Raw genomic sequence first — 27,178 nt, 5'->3', positions numbered from 1 at the left:
GCTCGTGAGCCTCGCCATCACAATTTATACGACCGGCTTCAATATCAAACTTTAATATTAAGCTTTCTCACTAAATCACTGTGCAGTGTTAATTTGTTTTTCAACCGAAAATGATTGATATAAAGTGATTATGTGCTGATGATATATAAAAATGCTACGGAACTTTGGCGAATTTTGAGAAAATATATATTTGTGGAACGTTGTAAGTACTTGTGTAAAAATTTAATTTTTAATCATTGATTTTTAAAGGAAATAATTGAAAAGCTTTTTGAACCGTTTTGAGTGATGAATTTAGTTTATTGACCTCTTAAACTTATAATATTATACATTGTAGGTGTGATGCTTACCCTCTGCTCAAATATTATTACATATTTAGGCCACAATTTTTTAAAAAGTAATTACATCCATTACTTCCATAATTTTGATGCGGAAAAAGTGAAGTTTTTTGGTCGCTGTAATAAAGATTTATTGAGCTTATGAGTAAAATAAACAACATTAACACGATTACTTCCTTTGTCAAAGTTCTGGCTGGATAATACTTGATATTTGGAATGTACTGTATGAATATAGAGTTCTAAATATCAAAAGTCGCGGAGCCGGTTCGGTCGATTTCACGGGATGGTAACACTTTATTCACTTAATTTTTATTTTATGTATAGCATCCTCTTTTCCCTGCCCTCTTCCAAATCTTTATGTTTCACATCATTCTTATTTTTCATCTCGACATTCATTCCTTTCTTTCTCATATCATTATTCCCACAATCCATTCATTTTACATATCTACATTTCATACGAAACATCTTGTCTGTGCGATGTTAGAGGCATAAGGCTTAAACAGTTCAAGAGTATTCACGTAAGCCTGACACCGGGCCAATCTGGTCAATAATGATTAATTAATTAACGTAGGGTACGAACAATTTTGAAAGCGATTGCCTGAGTAGCTCGCTTTGTGTGCTCGGCCAGTTTATACATGTATAAGAGCCTCCCGTTTATATCTTCCTACGCAAATATGCGCGAGCCGTCGCCTGTCTGTTCCACCGATCGTAAATCGGGACGTGAAACATGAAAATCTACTTCAAACTTCAAAAATGTAATTCGGCAAAGACTTTGGTCGTGAAGACTCAGCGTGTGCTGTGCAAAGTGATGCTAAAGTTGGGATATAATTCCTTTTGACCTTTGAACAACGCCTTATCTGATCCTGGAAGTCTGTTAAGCGCTAACGCTCGGCTACACAACGAGGACCAATCGGCACAAACACTTTAAACTGATTGAATCCCGTCTGATATATCAGTATGATATCTTTATAGTGCCCTCGTTTAAGCGCTCCTAAATATTCTATTACATATTCACAAGTGTGCGAAGGGAAACCGCGTTAGTTATGATTTACGATCTTCAATCTTCTCCGCGAATACTTCGGTGGTAGCTTCTGGTGACGTCAGTTCATGGGATAGGGTTTAAGCGTCAATGACAAGCTAGTATACGTAATATACAAGCACTTTACAGAAAACAAATGAATTTGGAACGCCGTTAAAGTAATGGCACACTGAAGAGAGTCGTCTTTATGTGATCACATTGAAGTGCTTCGTCTTGTTTCTGGGCGAAAAATTTAATCTTTGTCTTTGATAACTATTTTTGTGCATAAACCTTGTCTTGTTACAACGCAGTGGTAACAAAAATATACTGCTAGTCAAGCTATGGAGGTTTTCAGACTATTTGAAAGTTCATGAATAGTAATGATGCATGCAGGGGCACAATGGATGTTCGCCCAGTGATCTGTCCCCTTCTAACGAAACTTACTCGAATAATCACACATTAGTTAATTGATTTTACCGTTTTATATTGAGTTTTATATTGAGACTACCATAGAGGAGTACTCTATGGTAGTCTGAAGCATCTAAATATATTCTTACCAAATTGCTTGGAGCATTACAGTGTACTATCGTAAGTTATGTTCCTTCTTGGGAATTCTGCTAATAGCTACCTTAGCCTTGTATAACCAGACAGACATAAATATTCCTTTCGTGATGTAGCTGGTTTTATCAAGCCACAATCTTAATAGAATTATTTTATTCCTGTACTACTAATACCAAAAATAACCATAGACATTTAAAAAAAAGTCTTTGACAATGTCACTATTTTACCTGTTATCTATATATTACTTGAGACTTTGTAACTTAAGCTCATATACTCGCTGACTATAACCGATATCCGCCAGAACGAGACGCGACCGATCTTTAGTTACTCTGTACGTAAATGTCAAAGTACCAGCGCCTAGACAATGTTACAGCGCGTTGGCGTCGTCGCGAGAGATCACTACAAATGTATGGGAATGTCATGACAATGACCAGTGATCTGACTTTGAATTGTCACTTCAATACATTTTAACAATTCAAATACGTGGTGAACTACGGGACCCAGGAAACGTTCAATTTTTAACCGACTTAAAAAAGTAGGAGGTTCTCAATCCGGTTGTTTTTTTGTGTATGTTGAGTAATTATAACATTACTAGCTGTTGCCCGCGACTTCGTCCGCGTGGTTAGAAGATATAAGTTATGATTTAGGTCTACCCCGTTTTTTCCACATTTTCCATTGTATCTTCACTCCTATTAGTCGCAGCGTGATGATACATAGCCTAAAACCTTCCTCGATTAATGATCTATTGAACACAAAAATATTTTTTTTAATTTGAACCTGTAGTTCCTGAGATTACCGCGTTCAAACAAACAAACAAACAAACAAACAATCAAAAAAGCAAACTCTGTCAGCTTTATATATTAGTATTAGTTTAGAGTATAGATAATTAGTGACATTGACCAAAACAGAAAAAAATCGAAAACATTAAAGAGTAGGTGTGTTACTATATTACAAAGTCTTATTATATTACACTACACTCAACAATTTATGAGCTGCACACCCACGTGCCTTGTGAATATTCGTCCGTATGTTACCTCAAACGAGTTTCGTTAAGTGATTAGGCGACTGTATTCAACGCTGTTAAGTATAAAGAGCTTATGCAGTACACTCAAACATTTAGTGATTGTGCATAACCTCGCCAACGTTCGCACTCTGTCTGAAGGCGGCTCATGTATACAGATGGGATCATTGTTTTGTAACGGCAATACGACGATCATACTCTTTGTTATTGGACGCGTTTTGTTATACTGAGGATCTGTGTCAAAAATGAGTCAAGTCAAGTCAAGTATGAGTGGAATTTGATAAAGGGATTAGAGGAAGCAATTACTATGTTGACATGAAAATTTCACCCCACCATCACCAATTATGTAAAGAACAATTTCTTTTTTTTGATAGTACTTAACTTTTACAAATAATTGTTCATTTTCATGAATCGATATTAAAACACAGTGGTGGTTTACAGTATTGAGTAAAGCACGAAGCATTCGGTTTATAATTTTTTATCTTACTCACGACACGAGAGAACGGAAACAAAACAGATGTAGCCCGGGATCTCAGCTAAGTTTTTTTTTTAATAACAATGAATAGAATTTGCATTCGGTGTTTCATGGGCATGCATATCTATGAGACCATATTGTAAATATGAACTGTAAGCGAATGTACTTCAATTGTTCGTGGGCCTCTGATGCTTGTAGTACAATGAGATATTATGAAGAGATACTAGATAGGGCTACAGGAACTAAGCAAAACAAGTACTCAGTCATTAATGATTTTGATTGGTTGCGCTGTTGACTTATCGGTGACATCAACGAAACAGATTCAGGAGCCCTACTGCCAAGTCTTAAAGTAATACTTTTGCGGGTGTGATAGAGGGACCTCTATACCATGTTTTTCTCTGTCACGCTTTTACAATGATAATATTATTTTACGACGTGGGGTAGACTCCCTGTTCATTTATACTAATATATAAAGCTGAAGAGTTTGTTTGTTTGTTTGAACGCGCTAATCTCAGGAACTACTGGTCCAAATTAAAAAATTCTTTTTGTGTTGAATAGACCATTCATCAAGGAAGGCTTTAGGCTATAAACCATCACGCTGCGACTAATAGTAGCGAAGATACAATGGAAAATGTGAAAAAACAGGGCAGGTATAAATCATAACTTATATCTTCTGCCCACGGGGACGAAGTCGCGGGCAACAGCTAGTTTATTTATAAAATCAATTATCAATCTTCAATTCAATTATTCCAGTATTTGTAGAATCTATTTCTCGTTTTATGTATTCAAAGTGGGTGCTAGAATCTATTTCAACAAATAGATTAACATCATTATTATTCTATATAGGTACATAACGATATAAGAAGGCTTTGCTCATATTACAAGAGAATTTATCTTTAATTAATCAAAATGTGATTTTGTTTTCCCCGTATTTGTTTCGGCATTCGCGTTTCCTCTCATGAAATTGCTTTTTGCACGCGATAAATTTACAAAAAGGTTTCTCTAAAGAAAAGGGTTTTTTCTTTTTGCACATTGTTGGAATATCATGAATTATGAATTATACATTAGAGTGTATAATGACTTGCTTAAGTAATTTTAAATGATAAATTATTGTTTTACTTAGTCTGTGGTTTTGTTGCTGCGGTGAGGGGCAACACAAGTTCATATGTACATATATAATGTTTATGTATCACACCTGTATTCCCTGAGGGGACTGATAGGAGTATAGTTTGGTTCTCTCAAGATGGCAGGAAGTCCAAGTGTCGGACAAGTGTACCGAGAATATATAACTTTACACATGATATACTTTGTTCAACTAAAATTTGAATATATTACTAGTTACGAAGGATAACAATATGTCACAAAATATCGATTTTAACACGTAGATTTTATGAAGTATTCGTTCAAATAATTAAAAGAGTTTTAAGGCTCTAGAGTAAAGACAAAGTCCTTAGTTGGATAGTTTCATTCATAATGGGATTATTGTGGAGAATAGGCAAAAAATAAAAGGTGTTTAAATAAAAACCCTTCTCTTTTAGCAATAAATCGGTGGCAAATTAGGTTGAGTTAACAAATAATAAATCTAAAAATAATAAGAATAAATCTTAACTCTTTATGGATGAGGTTGTTCATTTCGTGGATCCAAGTAATTCTAATATTTAATGAAGTTTTTGCGATTAGATTTATTATTATCTCTCTAAATTATACAAGTTGTAGACAGTTTTTTGTTCGTCTGGAAGAAATTTAGTAGACAGATTAAAATATATTTTTATAACTAAATTACTAAAGCTATATAAGGCTTTTAATAATAGAATCTTAATCATAAAATCCAGAGTATTGGGGAATGGTTAAAAGTTAACATCTTTTTAGTAAAAAGTAGAAAGAAGCCTACATTTGACAAAGAATAAAACATGTTTTATTCTTTGACAAATGTAGGCTTGAAAAAAGTCCAGTAACATGCAGAGGCTTATGACGTCACGAATTTCTACAAAATCTAGGGACGTAATAAGCCTACATATTGTTAAATTTTGTGACGTCAGGCGACAATTCAAATCAATGTATCGTCGTTCAATATCGGTATGTAACATTTAATTAATTACTTTCTAAAATACAGTTAAGGTTAAAATCCCTTAGATATTTCTGTATTTATGTTTGCCATAATACTATTAAATTAATTAAAGACAATGATATTAAATTCTAAGTTCTCGGAATGGAAGTTTAGACGTTGAATAATAATGATTGCAATTAACAACATTATTTCACATTAATTTATTATCATATCGATATTACCCGCTGCTGAGTCATCATTGGCCTAGCCTTTTCCCCAACTATGTCGGGTACCCGCTGCTGAGTATAACTACTTATTTGTTTCTTTATTTCAAGAAGTCTTGAAATCTTGTATTTAGACTTCAAAGCTTTTTCCCTTCACAATAATATATCTGGCCTCAATTTTAATCGATGGTTATGAGTTCGTAAGCACGTGCCGTGTTTTGTTGTTCCACAAGCGTGCTGCCCCATTCATCACGCTGTCGCCTATTCATATTGCAATGTCATATTTACATGCCAACCAAAAAAACGCAACATTGAAGAATGTTCTAGAATTTCAATTACACACTCGTTTTGCATGAAGCACGTTTCACGAGAAATGTTCCGCTGCGTTTAAAAGTATAATAATTCAGAAGATGATCTTTTTTGGCTTTGTTACCCGGCTTCGTATCCGCTAAGCCTTGATTAATCCGAGGCTGTGCTCGTGGGCTATAAAATTATAATAAACAAGTTTTCATAATTCATATCTTGTGCTCGACTACCTTGCTACGTAGCTCGTAGCAATGTAGCTCGTAGCGACGTAGTCAAATTTATTAATATTCTTGTCAAAAATAGATCCTTGATGTGTCAGTCATGTTGTAGACCTTTTATTAAAATAGATGCAAGCGATGCAAACTGGAAATTCCTAACACTTCAGGACCCCGCTTGAAATAGCCCCCGCTAAAGTTATCGACACTCTACCAACGTTATTTATAAAAGTTCTCTGCGACACCTACTTATAGCGTCGATGAGGACATTATCTCTACATTTATAAACATACGACGCTCAAGTTATGATATATTGCCCTCATAAACTTTGTATTTCCGATGGAAATACGGAGTGTACGTACCGCATCGAAATGGCTCCTGAATTTAATTTGTATTCGAAACTTGACGGGTACAAAGGTTACCGTAGTCAGTTATTAGTAAATTTCGCGTATATTAAGTTTTGCATAGACAGAGAGTAGGGCGAATGAGTTTTAATGCTGTTAGCTGAGTTTACTTAATTCTCAATCATGTTTCTTATCCCTTGATTTAATTCATGTGTTAGTCACATGTTTCACTTTATCGTGAAGTTACAAGAAATACCTGCGTCCACAAAGATGTGTCCGCATCACCTAAAAGTAAAGCAGTGTTAGCGGACTAAATAAATCTGCAACAGAGAAATTCCCCAGATATCAGTCGGGCGGATGTTTTGGCAAGCATGACCCTTGTCAGGGCCGTCCCGAGCGCCGGCACCGGCCCCGCCGAGCGCTCGCCGTCGATACCCGCGCCTGTTCCCCGCCGACGTACTCGTTGGTCAGCAATGACAAATTAATTGTAGCCGAAGTAATAAACATTAAATATGGACCACCTGTTTTGTGTGGAACTTTATGTCCCGTCCCGCACTAAATAACAGCATTATTTTAGTTTTAGCAAAGTCTGATTTACAAAACCGAATGTATTCAGTAGTATGAATAAAATAATAGAACGTACAGTGAATGTCACGTGTGTGCTGTACACGTATCCATTACGTAATTATGAATTGGGAATCCAAAAAAGGTTTATCGGATTGGTAGTGTATTTTTTCATCTGATAGTGGCCGATGGCAAATAAAGCGAGCTTTTTATTAAACTTCTGAATAAATACTGAACGATGATCAATATGATACGAACATGTAGGCGTATTCGGTAACAGGGTTAAATACTCCTACGTACCAGCTAAAATAAAATAAATGTAATATTTAGATACTTGCGTCAACATTCGATATTTTCGAATTCATTTTCGCTTAATTTCGGTGCGTGCGTAATCAACTCGCTTGGAGCTCTCCATCAGGAGAGTCCGGACAACTTGATTGATTTGTCTCTTTTTTCGACCTTAGGATTGGGAATTGGTGAAGCCGGGTTAAGATATTTTGACCTCTCCTCTTCTTATAAATGTTACCAACCCAATAACGTTTCTTTACTTAGTTGGATCTTAGTTTACTTCAATTCCATTTCATAAAATTACTTTTAATTGAGTCATAATACTTTGTGCACCCACACCAACATAGCGTCCTTTTGTGCAACAATGCATTAACCATGAATAGGGAAAAGGAATGGCTGGAAATCAGTGTTGTAAGGGGTCGTGTTCGTCCCAGTACTTCATTAGCCAAGCCATCTCTTTTTGCGCTGTTTTCTTTTGTTCTTGTAAGTCCTTTTATTTAATTTTCAAATAAAAGCTCAGACAAATTCTCTTAAAGTAACTGATGTAGATTTCTTCCAGTCTTTCTCTTCCAACTTCAAAAATCTGACTTATAGGAGGTAATAGGTTCCAATGACATACATATGATTAAGTGTTGTGCTATTGTTTCAGGTGCAGCTAAAGAGGCTGTTGTTGGAGAGTGGTTGCGGAGGGCGCGTCGCGGAGCATGGCGCGGCGATGACGCAGCGCGCAGCGCGCGGCATGCCCTGCTGACATGGCACGCAGCCGCTCCGCCCTCCTTACGCTGGCAACCATCGCAGCACTCGCCGGTAATGTGCCTCTATGCCGAACTAAGATAGTAGAAAACCGTACACAGCTTTTGTTTGGACTTCAACAAGGTCACCACATAAAGTTCAACTGGGAACTACCATGGGAAGCTAATGAGTGTCTTAGAACTCGCAAGGAAATTAATTAGGAGAAGAAAAAAATTAGGAACTTTATTTACATTTTTATTATCTACACATTTTGATAATTGTTCCTATGGAGGAAACACGTTAAGAAACGGTAGGCTACTTTATGTGACCTAACAAAAAAGTATTTAGACCCACAAAAAGGGTCGGTGTCCATTCGACACGATGATAACTAAATGTACCAGTAGTCGGACATATTAACTGCTGTGTCATGCGGAAATGGAAATCAGAAGTAATTCTAATTTCGGAAGAGTGGAAAATAATAATAATACTAGCCTATAAATGTCCCACTGCCGGGCACAGGCCTCTTCCTTTGCAGGGAAGCTTTAAGCATTGAACACCACGCTAGCTCGCCGCGATTTGGCGATTTCAACTTCCAATATTTTGGAATCCAGGTTTTTCTCACGATATTTTTCTTCAGTACATACATCGAAAAGTGGATATAACTTTGAAAAGTCGCAATGGTACTTTGCCTACGTTGGGATCGAAACTGCACCTCATCCATAAAAATTCATGCAAACCGCAAAGCAACCACGATAGTCCGAAAAGTCGGCAATCTTAAAATAAAAAGTTCAATATATGAACCTCGACAACACATACTTCAAATTGTAGCTAATAGCTGAACAAAAAATCTGGCTGCACTGTAAAAATGTTATACGGCATACATAAAAGATACCTACACGAGAACCTTATTTTTTAGCCGTGTGCCATCCTTTTAAGAGTTGTCAGTTTCGTGCGGAAATTCGTACAGAATTCTCTGCCATAGCACTTCTTAATGTGTGACGAAAATACGACACAAAATACGAGACCTTTTGTTTTAAAATTATATGATTACGACATGGGATAATGTATCTTCTTTTCTGCAAAAATTTTTGAACGAAGATTTTTGGCAAAGAAAATAACCATGCTTGATCTGTTTAAGTTTTGTCTTGTATTTATTATTTTCTTTCCGTCCATTTATATCCGTTGCAAATCTATTTTTAAATGAAAAGATTATTGTTTATATAACCAAAACGTATTTTCAGTGTTCTAAATGTCCAAAAGTTACTCACAATCTAACAAAAGTGAGAAGTTTTAAGAAAATACCTCTGCTCGCTACTTCAAAATCCTTGTAATAATTCAACTGTTATCTGGATTGAGAGGTTTATTGACGACCGCACTTTAAAATGTGGTTTAGTGCTGCGAACAAACACGGCTATTATGGCTATTATTGTTAGATACATTGCCGGTACCCGCGCTAAAACGACACATGTTAACGCTATTTTAATTCAACGAGACACTGCAATAATGTAAAGGTAACAGATGATTGTTTACCGGACTTAGTGACGGCATTTTATTACACTTTCCGTGAAGTTTGGGATTCAAAAATTCGTACGTTATTGATAGAAGTATGAAATGTGCTTTTCAAATTCTTTCTAATGCAAACAAGCGTCAGATAGTCTAGAGGTTACGCGAGAAATTTGCGCAATAACAAAGTACTTAAAACCTAATACACATGACCAACATTTTATGTTCAGAAAAGTCGCTCAGACTAGCCTCAGTATTTTGTAGTACCGCACGATAAGACCCGCATATCTTACTCAACCTAGTCACACAAAATCGATCCCTGAAAAGAAACATTCGAGATGAAACGTGAAGTCACATGTTAATACGTTGCCAAAACTAGCTGAATACTTATTCATATCATTCCATACAAATCCATTTTCACCAATGTTCCCCAGAATTATTCCCGTATAGCTCAATCAACACAATAATTGTCTGCGTTCATTTGGAAGGCCACACATAAATTTCGCTAAAGCTTAAAGCTATAAATAAAATTTCGCTCCATATATCGTGACGCATTAGTGAAGCGGACTTGTATTTTATGCTCATAATTTGTGTCACTAAAGCGTCGCAGAACAAGTAGATTCAGATTATGAGGATTATGATTTGCTGCTCACCTCCGACAGCGACTAAGTTAAATGAATAATTCAAGCGTCGTTCGCGCCCCCTCTCTATGAGCAAATAGAAACATAAGAGCTGTATTTGTGTCGCGGCGATAAACGACGTCTATTGAATTGCTTTTGAACGAAAACAAAAGAGCGAATGTAGTGCCATTGCTTGTCTTGAAAAGCACTGTCACCATGGCTCCCAGTCGCCTTGCTCCGCTTGTCGTCTATTGTGAACGACGCCAGCTATTTGATATTACATCCCGACTTTTATAATGATATTTAATAGATAACTTAAACGCTATTTTCGACGACAAAGACATGAATTTGCGTTCCTCGTGGCCGGCAATTTAAAAGGGTTGGATTTAAAGCTGGCTGCCGCTTGCCATCTGTTATATACAGTACTTCTTTTATATATTCGGATTAAGATTAAGCAGAATATTAATTGGTTGTAGTATTCGTGTTTATAGCACCAAGTTGACAGATGCAAGCGGATATTTTTATTACATAGTGAGCATTATACAACGTAACACATATTACATATGCCCATACTTGTGGTCAATACATACGCAGATAAATCTAATTGGATGTCTGTATGTACGTAGCATCGTTATCTATCTATTATGCTACTCTAAGGCAAACTATGGTCGTCGTAAATCAGTCAATGGCGGCACTACAATAGTGGTTTCACTGTTCATATCTCCCACTGCGCTTCGGTAGACCGCGATATTGTGATGGAAATTATGCAACATTACTTTGATACAGTAATGCCCTCGGCTTAGAACACCCTCATGTATAACGGTGGATGTCATTATTATAATAGATGTATTAAAAGTTTATTGTAATACATTTGCGTTGCGGCCGGCGGTACTCTAGCGAGGTGATTAAGGCGCCCGCTCCGAACGTCATTAGTCAGACCGGGATACGTAGGAAGCTAATGTTTAGAAACCGATGGAACCGGGAACAAGAACTAGGTATTTCCTCAAATAATGAAGTTTTTAATTAGTTTATTCACGTGATGGATTCCTTTAGACGCGGTTCTGAGCTCGCCTTACATATAATCCCTTAGTCGCTCGCACGCGTTCGCCCGGCCGACGAGTCGAGTGTTTGAAAACTAGAGTTATACTCGTCTGCTATGCACAAAGGCTAACATTGTAATGGAATAGCAACTATCTCACTCAAATATCAAGTTAATTTAGGTAGTGAATGGGTTCAAATTGACTTTGCAATGTATTTATTGCGAGTAATTATTTGTAAAAGACAGTCGATTTTATAAATGAAATTATAAAAACCATGACAAAGGGTTCTTTTGATTTTTTTGTGGTCCTTTTCAAACGCTGACGTCGGTTTGTGGATGTAGTAAACATAACACTGCGTTTGAAGTAAACACGTCAATCACAGCTTTTACGCTTAACTAAGACGTCATTTATAACAGTTTTTTTTTAATTCCTGTTCGAGTAGATTCCTGTTCCTGTAGAGACCTGTTCATGACAGGATTAAATGTGATCGCCACTCTTTAACCGAACTAGGAACATTCTGTATTTCGGCTATCATCAGCCCCATTGTATTTTAAGTTTTAGAGAGGTTTAGACTTTGCGATACCTATCTATTAACCAGCTTTTCAATTGCGCTAATCTGGCTATCCGTTCTGGCAAGTTGTAAGACGCTTACAATTATAAATAATATTTTTTTATTGAATTCATTATTGTTCTTCATCTTATTACATCTCTGTTTTTAGCTCAAAAAAATAATCGTTCTTTAATTCTTCCGCGAGTTTACCGAAGCCATACCTACTAAGTACATACTTCGAGTCTCATTTTTATTGCTATAGTCTAAACACTATGGTAGCCAGTATATCAGACGTCGTAAACATTTCAGCACAATAATGGATACTAAAATAAATGTCAATAAGTCTATACGATAAAAGTAGGTTTTATTTCTACTTTTACTATTTACACGAAGTTTATATATAAGAGTGAGTTGTATTTGTTTGTGGCCAGTCTTTATACGTACAATGTTTACGGATAAATATTTTTTATTTCATTGAATTCTAACGCCAATACATTAAATGAGGTTCACTGATTTTATTCGTTGCGGTAGAGAGATGCCGCTATAGGCTGTGTTGTGCTGTCTCGCTCCCGCAACACATACAGTCTCAGTTTGAAAGCGGTGGTTTGTCTGCATTGTTGTTTACACACATTTTTATGACGCATCACTATGTCGAACGGTGACGTTTCGCTTATAGAGGTTGTGATTCTAAATGCATAAATATCAGCGCTTCAAAAAGCAAACACAATAAAATTCATTGGTTTCATAATTTCTCTTGCAAAAGTAAATTAGGAATAACCGGTGAAGTGCGAGTCGCACTCGCAATATTGAGGACTCCGTACCAATAGACCTAGGTAAACGATTGTTACAAATTACAGCATCTTTGAAAACGTCAACGGCCTAGCTATCATGGTTCTTGAGACTGGTGACAGATGAACGTACAAAACCTTATTAACAGGCTTAAGTTTTCACACTTTGCTTCATCATCATCATCATCTCAGCATACAGCTGTCCACTGCTGGACATAGACCTCTCCATACGTTCTCCAGCGCGACCGGTTCATTGCCACCTGCATCCAACGAGACCCAGCGGCTTTCACCAGGTCCCATTTAACACTTTGCTTGCAGAACCCTAGTAATGATAGCGATAAAATATTAATATTTTGCTTCAAATGCCTATGGCGTCGTTTCGGACAAAATACAAAATATGAATTTGGGATTAATAAACTATTGTTCACATTATTTATTGCTTTACTTTATGCGTCAGCTTACAGTAATACTGGACACCGATAATTTGTAATGATTATGTTATTATTACGCTGTCGAATGCATAATTAACATTGTTAAGATGAGCCGATAATTGTTAGTTGCGCGTCACTATATACGCGCTAGAGTCACAGTAGGTAATTTGCGAGATCTGCTGGTAAATAACAACACAGTATTTATATTTCAATACTGATTTTGACTGCAGATATAACAGAGTAGTTGAGGTCATCACGTCAAACCGACTTAGCGCGACGTGTCGCGGATTCGATCCCCGCGTAAGACAAGCGTTTGTTTGATCCATGAATGCTTGTCCTGAGCCTGGGTGCCCTTGTATGAAATTAAATTAAATGATTTTTTTTCTGGAATTAATATAGACGTCATCACTTTTAGATATAATTTTTTTAAGCTAGCTGGAGTCTACATTTCCTAACTGTCTGAGACAACTCTAGTCCGAGAAGAAACGTCGAAATAAGCCCGCGAAACAAGAAAAAAAATTCTTAATTCGGGCGTAATTTAAAAAATATATTATAGATTCATTTGAAAACAATCTAAATAAATCGCTTTTAATAACAGTATACCGCAGCGTTACAGCAGCGCTGTAAACTAGGATACGTCCAACGCTTAAGCGCTTAGCTTCAAATAACAGCGCAGGATACTACTTACAGCCCCAACATATTTAGTTGTTATATAAATATGGCGTCAGACCTTATGAAGTCGTTTTCTTAAAGATCTTGTTTTAAAATATAGTTGTAATAAAATTCAGGAAATTATGTAAATGGCTGTCGTATGCAAACATGAAACATGAATAGGTAGAGAAAAGTGGCTCTACACTTTAATACTGGTGTTGCCCAACCTATTTATTTGCTACATAATTCTTGTCGCTCTATTTCGTAAGATATTAGAAACTGATTCGTATAAATAAATTTAAGAAAAACAAACACGCTGGGTGACAAATGAATATGGTAGTAGGGAGACACAATATTAGGACCTAACAATTGTTACTCATTCTTGATCTTTTTTGTTAGTAATTGTTTTTTAAGTGGCAACGGTTATAATCATTAGACAAATTTATCTCATGAACTATAACGGCTCATGATGTATGGATGATGGTCGGACAGACAAAAGGACAGGCAGCAGTGCCTACGTAAATTTTCTGTTTTCAACCTTTGGCCATAGAAAGAGATATGACTATATTTATTATTTTTGCGAACCTTTTATTCTTTAAGGCGGATCTTCATTCACGGCAGAAGCGTGTGGTCTAAACGATATTTTCTTTTAATTTTCAATGTCCCATATAATAATATGCATAGGCGGTCCGTAGAGTTATATATAGGTGTATATATACCGCTTTAATAATTTGATCGATGAGAGTTGTGATTCTAATTCGAGTGTCCGATGTTGAGGGTAATCGATTTGATCCCATTTGTAGGAACATCAATTTAATTTAATTTGCACCGATTTAGCATTGTCCATTATCATTGATGACGATTTAGCGGTATACTCGACTGTTTTGTAATATTAACATGTTTGTTCATCGGTGTTTCAAGTAATTATGATTGCATGGATAGTCGAGTATATTTCACCACGTGATATCACCTCATTTGAGTGTTAAATGTAATTGCTTAGTGGTTTAGTTGTTTTAAAATTTAGCAAATTAAAATTCAAACAGTTTTTATTTCAAGAAGGCTCTTTTAAGGCTTGTTCAAATCCTTGAAATACCATAATAAAACCACCATAAAAATGATATTTCAAAATATCATTCTTATGGAGAAGAAATAGCTAGAAATTCAAAAATAGTATTTTCCAACGTAGATAACGTAAAGATCTTATGGCTGGGGCACTGCCGTGCCCTAAAATTAATCGAATTTAATTTACACTAAGTCAATTTACTGTTTTATCAGTATCACCAAACAACAATAACTGTTAAATTGATATTAATAACCGACATTTATTACGAAGAGCACAAACAACGAAACTTTTTACTCAACATCGCTTGCTCTTAAACTTTACCAAGAAAGACTAATCGAATAAACCAAGAAGTTGCTTTTCAAAGACAAACAGTACGACCAGCTAAATAAAGGAATTAGTGCTGTTTGCTTTCTGAGGTAGCGAGTTATGTAAAATGTTGCCAGCGTTATTAATAACTAACTTTCCCCTGTGGCATTGCTCGCGAAAATCACATCGCAGTAAAACGTATTACGAGAAGCTTGAAAGAATATAGTTTTTTTTTTATTGAAATAATATAGATTCCGAATTCTTTCTTGAAGTCAAAGTATTCAAATTCTACCAAATTCGGCTGTTTGGATTGTCGATAAATGGGTGTCAGACAGAGAGACAGAATAGCGTTTTCAATAATAATATTTGAACTGTACAAATTGGTTCAACTCAATCATTAAATAATTTCGAATTGACAGCCGCAGACAATAATGCGCTCAATTTCCCGGCAATGCACATTCATAGCCTACCTTTTCAAATATTATTTAACTAGCAATAAATGTAAAAGTTGTATGGCTTTACCTTGGTCTACAATTATGTAAGAAATCTTATACTTTCACAGTTTTTACTTTATATTACTTTAAAATTGCTTAATCTCTTTTACTTTAACATAAATGTCATTGCTGTTATTGGCCACTTAAAACTGAGTGACTACTTAAGTAACTACACTCAGAAGTTTTTCGTAAGACAGCAGTTGCCATGTCAGCAATCAGTCGTAACATCAGTATTTTTAAAATACATCTTTTTTAGAAGCATTGGCTAAGTTTAGTTAAAAATAAGAGAATGGTCCAATCGTACCAATAAAAATATTTGTCTAAAAAAAGACTATGATGTTTCAAGCCTTTTTGGATGCCTATATGTTGAACTAGCTGTTCCCCGCGACTTCGTCCGCGTGGTTAGAAGATATAAGTTATGATTTATACTTGCCCTGTTTTTCCACATTTTCCATTATATCTTCGCTCCTAGTAGTCGCAACGTAATGTTATGTAGCCTAAAACCTTCCTCGATAAATGGTCTATTCAACACAAAAATAATTTTTCAATTTGAACCAGTAGTTCCTGAGATAAGCGCGTTCAAACAAACAAAAAAACAAACTCTTCAGCTTTATATATTAGTATAGATATAGATTACAGCAGTTTCAATACGTAACACAACGTGTAGACTAACCTGCTAGCTAGCTATTTTGAAGTAACTTATAACTAGCTAGCTTTGGAGTCCATTAAAAAAAAAATTAACTAAACTATAACGGTATCGCGTTGATGTCATAAACCTGTGTCTTCCTTGATGATTGTTCCAAAACAATACTTTGACACTTGACTTCAGTGCCCTTACTATGACTTTCCGAAGAACAATAGCCATTGTGGGAGTGAAACAGCGCAATATACTGATTGTAGTACCCTCTCGCTTGCTCTACGATCCTATTTGAAGTGTTGATGTTACGTTTAAAAGCAACGTTTGCGGCTTGCCTTCGATACTTCGATAAGAAAACATCGCTCAAGATAAGATAGTACCTTAATTTTCAAAGAGAATACTTATAAATTATTTTGTCAAGGGGTTGAGGATAAAATATTATCTCCTTCGTTTATACTATAGGAAAGTAAGCAAAAAGCTGATGATGTAGGCTAAGTGCCTCGGGGATCTGACCGTTTTCTTCTTTTTAAACGATTTTATTAATGAGGTACATACATTGACATACATTGCTCTACCTTCTGAACCAACCCCCGTATAGAGAAGTAAGTGTTGCAATAGAGTCGTGGGTTATGAGATGTTTAGGATGTATTTAATGTTATCATTGTGTATCCGTCTCAACTATAATGAGACTATATTATAAATAATTTTAAATAACAGCCATTAAACGTCAAACTACTGGTGGGAGACACAAGATGGTTTGAGCGTTGATCACCAAGTTAGCTCACTTGGGGGTTGGCTATTACAGATTACAATGTTTGGAGTCAAGGTTTCTTCTAGATGTTTTCCTTCCCCGTTTGTCATTTTGGAACGAAAATGCACCTTATGCATACACATATTACACATCCATGCATATAAATTCAGCTACAAAACTATATCTTCAAAGAATACCATATAGTAGAATAAAGAAGCTACTTCATACTGCAGTAACAATGTTACCTCAAGAGAGCCCTCTCAAATAAGCTTTAGTGCAGGGCTGTTGCCATTAGATCCACAATAGCAACAACTTTGCTTTAAAAACTCATTTGAAACATACTACGGTATAAAAATGTTTTGTTCTTATTACATCTTATTTACAATAAAAGAAAAACATTTTACAAGTGCCTTTGAGATGCTCCTGAAACTAGCAAGAATTTATACGCTGGCTTAATTACAAGAAACCAAGAGAATTTCTTGTACACATTCTGGAAGTGCTTCAAGCAAAATACTGAATTTCACTTTGTGTGCATGCGTTCTTATCTATTAAACAAGGACCTTGTAATAATAAAACTTTTTTGTAAAAACTCTTTTTACATGTAAAGAGGTTTCGTCGTATAATGAGTACTTATGTAAAAACCTACAAGTGTATGTCTGATGACTGCGCGAAGCCCTTTTTATTCTAATAAAAAATAGGAAACAGGTCAAATGCGAGTCGAACTTGTGAAAGAGAGGGTTCCGTAAAATAGGCAAAAGATAAACAAATCGATCGGGTCACCCACCGACAAATTTATGACCGTAATAACTGTTCTTTATAATTGATCTTTGTTCTATTAATTTTTATAATAGCGGCAACTAAAAATACATCATCTGTGAAAATTTTGAACCAGCCACAAATGTTTATGAAAAACAGCCTGGTGACGGACGGACGGACAGCGAAACTTCAGTAATAGAGTCCGTTTTTATCCATTGTGTACGGAATCCCAAAATGGTCGACTATACCTACAGAAAAATATTTCAACGACTACAGCATTCATAATGGTACTCGTAATCGTTTTAGAACTCATTAAAAAAGTACTTGAAAAAATATATTGTCCATTTATCAATACCTACATCATCGAAACTCAATGTTCTCTTGTTTGTTAAGTGCCCTAATTAGGCTCTCATTCTAGTCAATATTGAATCAAGCATTATTTACCTTTTATTGGACTGCTTTGATTGAAGTTTAAAAGTTTTTTGAGTGCCTGTTGTTGTTCCGTCGCACAAGTACATATGCTCATTATTGCAATTCTGTAAGGATGTACAACGATACCAATGAATAACACACTATCTATTTGCTGGATATGATGAAACCCTTTTGGAACCCTAAAGAAATTAATTATAATTGATAAAAAATTGGAATATATATTTGAGTAATGTGTTTGAAACTATTTCGAAGAAGAATTGCGTAAATAGAAAAAAATAATGTAAATAACGGACAACCTGAAACGTGTCCGTGACAAATTTTCTCAATTCAAGAGGAAAAGCTAGCTGAAATTCTTACCCCGTTAACTGGCGTCTAGGTGGGTTTTTGTTGAACCAGCCGTAGTCACGTATTTGTGCTCCAAAGTTTGGCCAAGCCTTTAGTTAGGTCTAGCTAAAAGTACGGTTCAGCAGTCCCGGTTACACTAAAGTAAATTGCCGGAGCTGTGCCGAAAAACATTTCTCAGAACTCTAGTTTTAATGGATGGGATAGCATACATCGAAAAAGTACAGGAATGTTTTTTTTAAACAGCGGTATTGGGTTACTGGTTTCGAGAAGTATCGTTTATTTTTAAATAATTTTTAAAAAGAAATAATAATGATTTTCGAATTTAAAAAAATCCTCTAATATAAAAAAAACAATACTTATTAAAAAGAGAATCCTTAATTAACTTTGAAGTGTATTAATAAGTTCACCGCTTAATCACTGAACTTCGTAAACAAATGACGTTCGAAACAAATTCACTTCGTATCGAAAAAATAAATAGCTATTGATAATTTACCGCACCTACAACGTTTTGGCATACAGGTTTCGACTAAATTATGTAGTGGATAAATGGTTTCACCGGTAGTTCACGATCAAAGCACACACGTAAGCGTAAATATGAATAATGACTCGGTCGCTTAGGCAAGCTTCAATACAAGTGGCTTCACATTTCTCTCACGTTTAGAAAGGCTACAAAATATTCAAAAGCCGTAAACGTCAAAGGTATTTTCTTAAATATTACATGATCTTAAGTACCCAATACGGTAAGCTAGAACTTTAATGTACGGAAGTAATTATGTTACTTGTTAAGTAAGTTGAAGTATTGACTTAGGAAATTACGTAAAACATAGTGCGCTTCATCATCGTGACCAAAATAAATCTAATTCCAAACAATATTCATATAAATACTCTTTGGACGACGTCTATTTTTTTTTTAATGTTACCCATTTTTGCTCGTACCTGCTGTGATTTTCCAATATTTTATCGATACTACTATAGTCATATATGTGTTATATCTCCCATAAGCCTTCAGTCTACTCGAAACTATCTTCAAAGAGGTTCAAGAGTTCGAAGCTCTTGTTTTATCGATGTCGATAGGCTGAATATAATATAAAGGCGCGACAATGGTGCAGCCCTTCGACTAGGTGAATAGGTAAGGCCAAGACTGCACTGGGCCTATATACAAGTTACAATACTCCGAACGGTAAAGCTTAGAAATCGCTGCGGATGTATTAAACCGGGAAGTAAAAGTTACGTTACTTGACGAAAAGGAATGTTTTCAAAAAACTGGGAATGTACGGGACATTTAAAGTTTTCTATTCTAATGCGATGAGAATGTCTGCCACTGACATGATGAGGGGAACAAATAAGTTTCGCTAATTTCCTGCTGTGTTGCCAGCGAATTAATCTTTTTTTTTTTTCACTAAATCGCACTCTACCATGACTTGTTAAAAAGATATACTTTTCTAAGCACTTATAACTCCTCAGAGCTAGTACGCTAATGTGATACACAACTGCCTACGCCTTGTAATACTGCGGCAGCGACGCGGCGGTGATGCGAGCAAATAAATAACCGCCTTATAGCTAAGGCTGGCCAACGGCATTTGTTTTCATTACTTAGTTTTCACAAAATCACCGTCACGTCGCAGTCGTGCCAGTGTAGTCCCAGCCTTACTTCACCGCTGACACTTAGCTTTCAGTTGAAGTGTAACATTGTGTGTGCAGGGTGTTGTGTGTGCGCTCCGCAAGGCAGTGTGCAGGGCGGCGTGCAAGGCGGCGCGCAGGTCCCGCCCGGCGTGCCGCACTCGACCGCGCCGCCGGCCGGAGTCGGTGGCGTACGAAGGTACATACATATTTATAATATTAATAAAATTAAATAAGATAGCACACATTTAAAATTAAGACACTTGTTTTTTTTTCTCAATTGAATTTCTTGAGTCCAGTTTTCGCGTTTGCTCGTTTGCAGACAATTTTGCAGTTATTCTAAATTTAATTTGAAATTTTATAAAAGCTATTCTGACCCGTAATTATAAGCAATGTTATAAATGTCAAAATTAAATATCTACATAATTATGTATAAATGAGGCCCATTATAATTAATTCTGCAAATTGTCTTGTCGGCGAAACGAACGAATCAAGTGTCTTTATATGTAATCTGTGCTAATTGGTGTTGTGCTATATATAACTAATATTACTAATAACCCTTTAAACTAAGAGAAAGTCTAACTAGAAGGATCGATAGTACAGTGACCACACAAGATCAGCAAACTGAACGAAACCAGTCCCCAAAAAACTGAAGTCGTAAGTAGGTTTAAGGCACTGTCATACTTGAAGGGTAAATGACCCTTTGGGACGAAAAGATTGTGGTTTTCAAGTGACCACAGAGTACCAACAAATTATGTGATCGGTTACAAGCTGACCAACAGTAAAAGGTAGATGCGTCACACATGTTACAACCCTCTAATTAAGATTATTTATAATTAGTATAAGAGCACATACTTAGATTTAATTACTTAAACGATAAAACAACACAATGTATAAATGATCACGATAAAATCCTCACTACAGGTGAATAATAAGTTAAGAAATAAATAACACGTTAACGAGAATCAACAATTACGTTTAGTACGTCATTACTTGAATGGGGAAATTACCCCATGAACTAAATGCTATGAACGTTACGCCAACATTTTATTACCCCAATATTACTTTAATCAATCAAGTTGGGGTAATAAAGTCAGGAACATAATGCACGTGGAAATCTTTATGGACCCGCAGATAAAACTCTGAGCAGTCTCTCTGTAAGCAAAAGTACAACGAAATTTTTGGCAACAAAACTGAATACGTTTTGTGCTAGAGAGAATTGACTGCAGTAATCGATCAATCAAAATGTGACTTGTGGTAAATATTAAGATCTTTGGATTACAAAAAAAATGTAATTGGAAAAAAAGTGATGAATCCGAAGTCGTCATCATCTTTGTCGCCTTTTGCCAACTATGTTGGGATCGACTTGCAGTCTCACCGGGTGCAGCTAAGTACTATTATTTTGTTGGAAACGGCTGCCTAAGTAACATCCTCAACAAAGTTATCTGGACAACACGATTCCTCTTAGTAAGACTGGTTGCCAGAGTTTCTAGCTTCTAACCACCAGTACCGACTAATGTAGAACTAACACCCCAAAATTTCATCAAGTATCAAGCGTAGCTTAACCTGTGATCTAACTTGTGCAGTTTCAGCTTAGCTACGTGGATAAAAAAAGTCAAAATGTTAAATTCAAATCCCAAGTGAATACACAAAACTCTAGTTCTAAACATAGAATGGGATAAACGTGCAAGGGTCTACTACCAGCGTTTAAAGAAAGATACCATGTGTTGCGAGAGAGAGATAGCGATATTCCTTTATACTTCATTACTTTAAAAGGTGTCTTAGTGTAAGGTCCCAGGTACCAAAGTGATATTCGCATACCAATCAGAATCCAACGGAGTAACTTAATTCTACTGTAGGTCTTAAACATTCAGTTAGTGAGTGACCTAGTACTGTAGCCACACATAGTTATTCATAATACAGCACGTTTGCAGCAGCAAACGTTTTGTAAGTAACTAGCAACATGAGTTATAGCATTAGGTAAATATATGAACAAATAGCGTAACCCTTTTCAATTTTTTAGTACAGTTTAATGTAATATTTCACTTATAAACGACAGTAGTGTAGTAGACTTTAGAAAACAATTAATACATTAGGCACACCGCTAGATACTTATTCAGGTAGGCATACAAAATCTACCACCATGATTCAAAGTTATATGATTGCAGAAAAGAGATAGCGCAATACACACTATAGAGCAGCATCTCTCTTCCTTACCCGCATATAATGCTTTAAGACGTGGGCCTCCTGTTCGGTTTAACAAAGTATGTCAGACTAACATTCGCCCGCGGTTCCACCCGCCCCAATTTTATTGCGGTAAGGTGTCGCATTAAATCCCTTCTTGGTATTTCTAACTAGGCATATAAAATTTCTTCCACATAGGTGGAAAGATTTTTCGGAGTTTAATTTGATTGACACAGAAACGTGCAGAGTGACAGTGAGATCACGTTTTTAAATTAAATCAAAGAATAGTTAACATGAAACAGGATAACACGAAACGTTAAACAGTAAAAATAAACTGTGAGAATTTAATACCATAACTATCAAAAATCCTCAACGAATGTGACTCGTTAAAATCTTTACAAAAATAAATTGACCGTTTAATCCAAAATGGCGGAGCTTAAAGCAATTAAAATCAACAAATTGTGATACAAGAGACACAAAGTAATCCGTCAATGTATTATGCAGAGGGTTGTCTTAATGAGCACTGTTAAATTCAATCCAGTTTTAATATTGTTATTATAATTGCCGAGTTAATTATTAATTAACGGTCTAATGGCTGAACTGCCGCCCTACCACCAACTTAAAGAAAGATATGAAGTGGTGTAAGAGAGACAACGCTCTACATCGTGAATAGCTCTGTCTCGTTTCCTTACACCCCTGAACTTAGGATGTCGCTATGAGAATACAACACATTAGGACCAGTATATTCATCCTGTAATTAAGTATTCGCTTAATTAACTTAATGTGACTCGTCTTCATGCATTGGAATGTATAATTTTAGATGGGTGATTCAAAACTTATTTATGGAGTGCTTCTCGCTCGGGACTTCAGTAGCTGTTTATTCATCACGAAACTGTTGCAGAAGATTCTTTTAATTCAGGCTAAGAAGTTAAATCAATTTCAGGTTTTTTGATACAAATCTATAAAGCTGAAGAGTTTGTGTGTTTGTTTGAACGCGCTAATCTCAGGAACTACTGGTTCAAATTAAAAAAAATATTTGTGTTCAATAGAACATTCACCGAGGAAAGTTTTAGGCTATAAATCATCACGCTGTGACTAATAGGAGTGAAGATACAATGGAAAATGTGGAAAAAACAGGGCGGATATAAATCATAACTTATACCTTCTAACCACGGACGAAGTCGCGGGCAACAACTAGTTATCAATAATATTAGATTAGTTGATTTTGGGCAAACAGTTATGAAGCTTTTCTTCATATTTCTAAATTAGTATCACAAGAACAAAAAAACATATTAAACAGTAGGTAAAGAAATTCTTGTTTCGTATTCACAATCTAATAAACATACATCATATCAAGATAGAAGTACCAATAACTTAAAACAAGTGACGTACACTGTAATCGATGGTTTAAAGGCTCTCACGGGGCCCCATAAAATGACCCCGAGCGGGAGTCTACTGCTGGTGCTAGTAAACCCTATTTATGTAACAAACTTCTCAAGTTATGATACCTATGACTCTGAAGTCTTATATGATAGATATGTTGCTACTAGTTAAGTGTAGTAATTGTACAAGAGGTTAATTATAATTATTAAATTCATTATAAGTTTGATTATAGTATACTTGTCCAACACTGCGACTCGGGTCAGTTTATTTATTTAATATTTTATCAAAGCAGTAGAAAAAAAGAAAAAATAGAATATTTCGGAATAAATCCAAAAACAAAATATTTGTTGGAGCTATTCTCGAACATTCGTAAAAAATATATACAAACATTCGAATTAAGAACCTCGTTCTTCAGATGTCGTTTAAATTGTAAATAAGTGTGCTGCCTATTTCATACTTATTTGGAAATAGTATTTAAGAAACATCGCTGAGTTTCGAAATATTGCCACCTACTTAAATATAAACTGCCTGTATACCAGAATTATGTACAAAAGATCAAAGAAAATAGAAAATTTGAGAGAACACGACAGGAAAAATAAGAAAAAAGATTAAATTTTTAAAGCAACGAAAAGCCTTAGGACAAAGCAAAGAGTTTTTAACTAACCCTGCACTTGTATCGCAGCGTTATATCTCTATGACCTGTATTATAAACACTTTATACTACTTTATTCTATAGTAGAGGGGTGTTTGCCTGTGATCGATACAGCATTCCCGAGCAGTAATCACCACGATTAATGGTATCGCGCGTCCATCACACTTTATACATCGTGCATCTGTGTACTCGCATATTTTATCACGAGGCATTGGAACGAGCTTAAAACGTAATGTTTCAACTACTATGTACGAGTATAGCCTCGAACTACTAATTATTTAGTAAAGTATATAGTTGCCACGTAAATAATTACAATATAATTAATTCGTCTTCTTTCGAATGTCATATTTGAGTCTCTAATGATGGTTTAAATAAATACATACATTTGTATAAACAAATACATGTATTCATAGATATAAAATTTAGTTATTTACACTGATGTAATTATAAAAGCTAACATTTTTATAACACTTGCCAAACTGTTAATAGCTGTCTTACCAGTTTACCGGACCTAAGTGACCGTGTAACGAAAATCCCCATTTCTTTTCAATAAGATAGAGATTTTCAGCGCTTTCGTAAAGCACCTTATGAGGATAACAGCGTAAGGCTTCGGCGTTCAGTGAACGGTATCTATCATGAGAACATTGTAGTTTACGATAGGTCGGCAGTTACAACATAAAAGTACTTTTATGTATCTATCCCCATTTTCTCCATAATTGAGTCTCGTACATAGTTTATTGTAAATACCTTGTAATGTAAATAAGTGGGAATACAAGATGTAGATGACTAGGTCGTTTGGCATCGGCTGAAGTATGTGCTTACAGATGTATGATAAGCGATGAGGTTGTGGTGACATGATGTGAACGGATCACGCACACGAGCAAGACGTACGTGTATCGTACGCGCCATGACTATGTAACGAAACCCTCTCAATGTTTACTCTGTTAAACAATGGATATTGACTTATGAACATTTTGTTTTATGTTTTTCTTTGATGTGTATAAAGACCTACATACATGTATTTCATATTTCATTATCCGCTACAATACCGGTGCGACGAGATAATGTAAGTCATTTGTTATTTAGAGTGTTTTGAAAAATCTTTATTTTTAATAAAATTAGGAGCCAAAGAGAGTGATCATTTTTTTGTAAGCCATCAATTGTGTCCGATTGGTGAACAGATCCGCTGCATGACGATAACATTACATGATTGACATTTTGCACGTTTGACTCACTTGTAGTTTGTAGGGTATTGAATGCGGGGACTATGACAAAACAATTCTACTGTTCGATAGTATAGCAACCAAAGATTATACTGTAGGTATTGTACATTACCGAATCCTCAAGTAAATTATGTTAAGATCTAGAATCCAAACTCTAATATTTCCTGTATAAACCTTAATACTGTTAATTCCTCCTAGAGTTAAACAACGTACCTAATAATAATCCTAAATGCTGCGAAATTGAATTGTTTTATACTATCATCCGAATATATAACAAGACATTTTTTCGGCAATTTGGAACCAACTGCATCACTTACCTATTCCATACCCGACTCCATGATAATCAGCTTTGGTTTTAAAATTTATGATTCAAAATTTTATTCGCTTTAGTAAATTTTATAGTTTCATAATACCTATTATCACGGTAGTTACAATTGCATTCGCATGAACCACTTACTTACACTAGGCATATGCACGAACCGCAACGTAAATATCCTATGGACGGAAAATGGTAACAATTCAATTTCGCTTTTTTGCTACAGTCAGTATCAAAGTACAATTTGTACGAGCAGTAAGCTTCAGCATTGAAGGCTTGGCTTTACGCCAATTTTGTGATCAAAGCACCTTCGGCAGCTTTGCTGTCTCATAAGCAGAGTGATGACATTATTTTATTAATGTAGACTTACTTAGCTATTTATACCTAAGTAACGTTTTAATATAGGCATTATAGCTATACGTAGGTAGTGATAATTAGCTTTAGTATAGAACACGATTAATATGACCCCTACGATTCGCAGATTCAGCCAATATTCCAGAGGGCGAGGGTACCGCGACTGGCGCACGCGCGGCGACCCTACGCTCATCAACTCGCTCTGGCGCAGCCGGCAGCCTCTCGGGATCCGCAAGCAACTCGGTTAGAATTATACATTGAATTTCCTTTAATGCCTTTACAATGTTTCTATGATTACTCGTTTGAACACGTTTCAAATAACATGTGTGTGTTCCGTGCAGGCAACGCGGAGGTGTACATAATACTGGCACTATTGATCGGGTTCGTGACGGTGGTGGTGGGGTGCTGGCTGTCGGACAACTGCTGGTCTCCGGAGCCGGAGGACGTGCTGGCGGGCGGGTGACCCGTGGCGGCGGGCGCGTGCACGCACGTGTAGCGCCCGCCGTCGGCGGCGGACAGCGCGTGCGGCGCGGGCTCGCTGTCGCCCGTGCTGGCGCCACGCGCGCCCGCGCTGCTGCACGCCGCGCGCCACCTCTGCCGCGGCTCCTGCCTCGCGCTGCCCTGCGACACCGCCCGACACCCTCCTGTGTTCTGACCGGAGCCCTCGCCGCACTCCTGCCGCCTTCACGAGAAGACTAACGGGAATCACATTCCTACTATCGCGAACGGCGGAGTGTGCGATGCTTAGTTCGTGATGCGCCCGACTGGACATCCTCGTTGTATTAAGTGGGTTGTGTAAGTGGAAGTGTTCTCTGATTAGATTATTCGTGAAAATGGTGATACATTGCAGGTTAAACGTTTTATGTACTCTAAGAGTTTTTATTTCAAATTGTATGTATTATTATTACCATAACTACGGTGTAAAGACATTATAGGGTAATTCACTATG

At 36.2% G+C, this 27,178-nt stretch overlaps 1 protein-coding gene across 2 annotated transcripts; it reads left to right on the top strand.

Moving 5' to 3' along the window:
* LOC113492172 lies at positions 1-26,724 on the top strand. 2 transcript variants are annotated; one of them, XM_026869518.1, is made up of 5 exons: positions 1-202; positions 8,048-8,205; positions 20,199-20,316; positions 26,357-26,472; positions 26,571-26,724. In XM_026869518.1, exons 2-5 carry the CDS (start codon positions 8,151-8,153, stop codon positions 26,690-26,692), a joined length of 411 nt encoding a protein of 136 aa, XP_026725319.1. In that variant the 5' UTR covers positions 1-202; positions 8,048-8,150; the 3' UTR covers positions 26,693-26,724. The 2 variants fall into 2 exon arrangements, with proteins under 2 accessions (XP_026725319.1, XP_026725320.1); XM_026869519.1 differs by lacking the exon at positions 1-202 and having other exon boundaries at positions 7,914-8,205.
* The last annotated feature ends 454 nt before the right edge of the window (positions 26,725-27,178 follow it).

The sequence above is a fragment of the Trichoplusia ni genome, chromosome 3 (genome assembly GCF_003590095.1).
Source record: "Trichoplusia ni isolate ovarian cell line Hi5 chromosome 3, tn1, whole genome shotgun sequence".
NCBI classification, from domain to species: domain Eukaryota; kingdom Metazoa; phylum Arthropoda; class Insecta; order Lepidoptera; family Noctuidae; genus Trichoplusia; species Trichoplusia ni.
The sequence above is the reverse complement of the archived record's forward strand: the minus strand, read 5'-3'. Positions and strand labels throughout refer to the sequence as shown.

Bases quoted from the DNA above. Each gene is read 5' to 3' on its own strand.
- LOC113492172 (XM_026869518.1), top strand. From the start codon at position 8,151: ATGGCACGCAGCCGCTCCGCCCTCCTTACGCTGGCAACCATCGCAGCA. The intron at 8,206-20,198 runs GTAATGTGCCTC...TTGTGTGTGCAG, and splicing joins AACCATCGCAGCACTCGCCG to GGTGTTGTGTGTGCGCTCCG. The intron at 20,317-26,356 runs GTACATACATAT...TACGATTCGCAG, and splicing joins GGAGTCGGTGGCGTACGAAG to ATTCAGCCAATATTCCAGAG.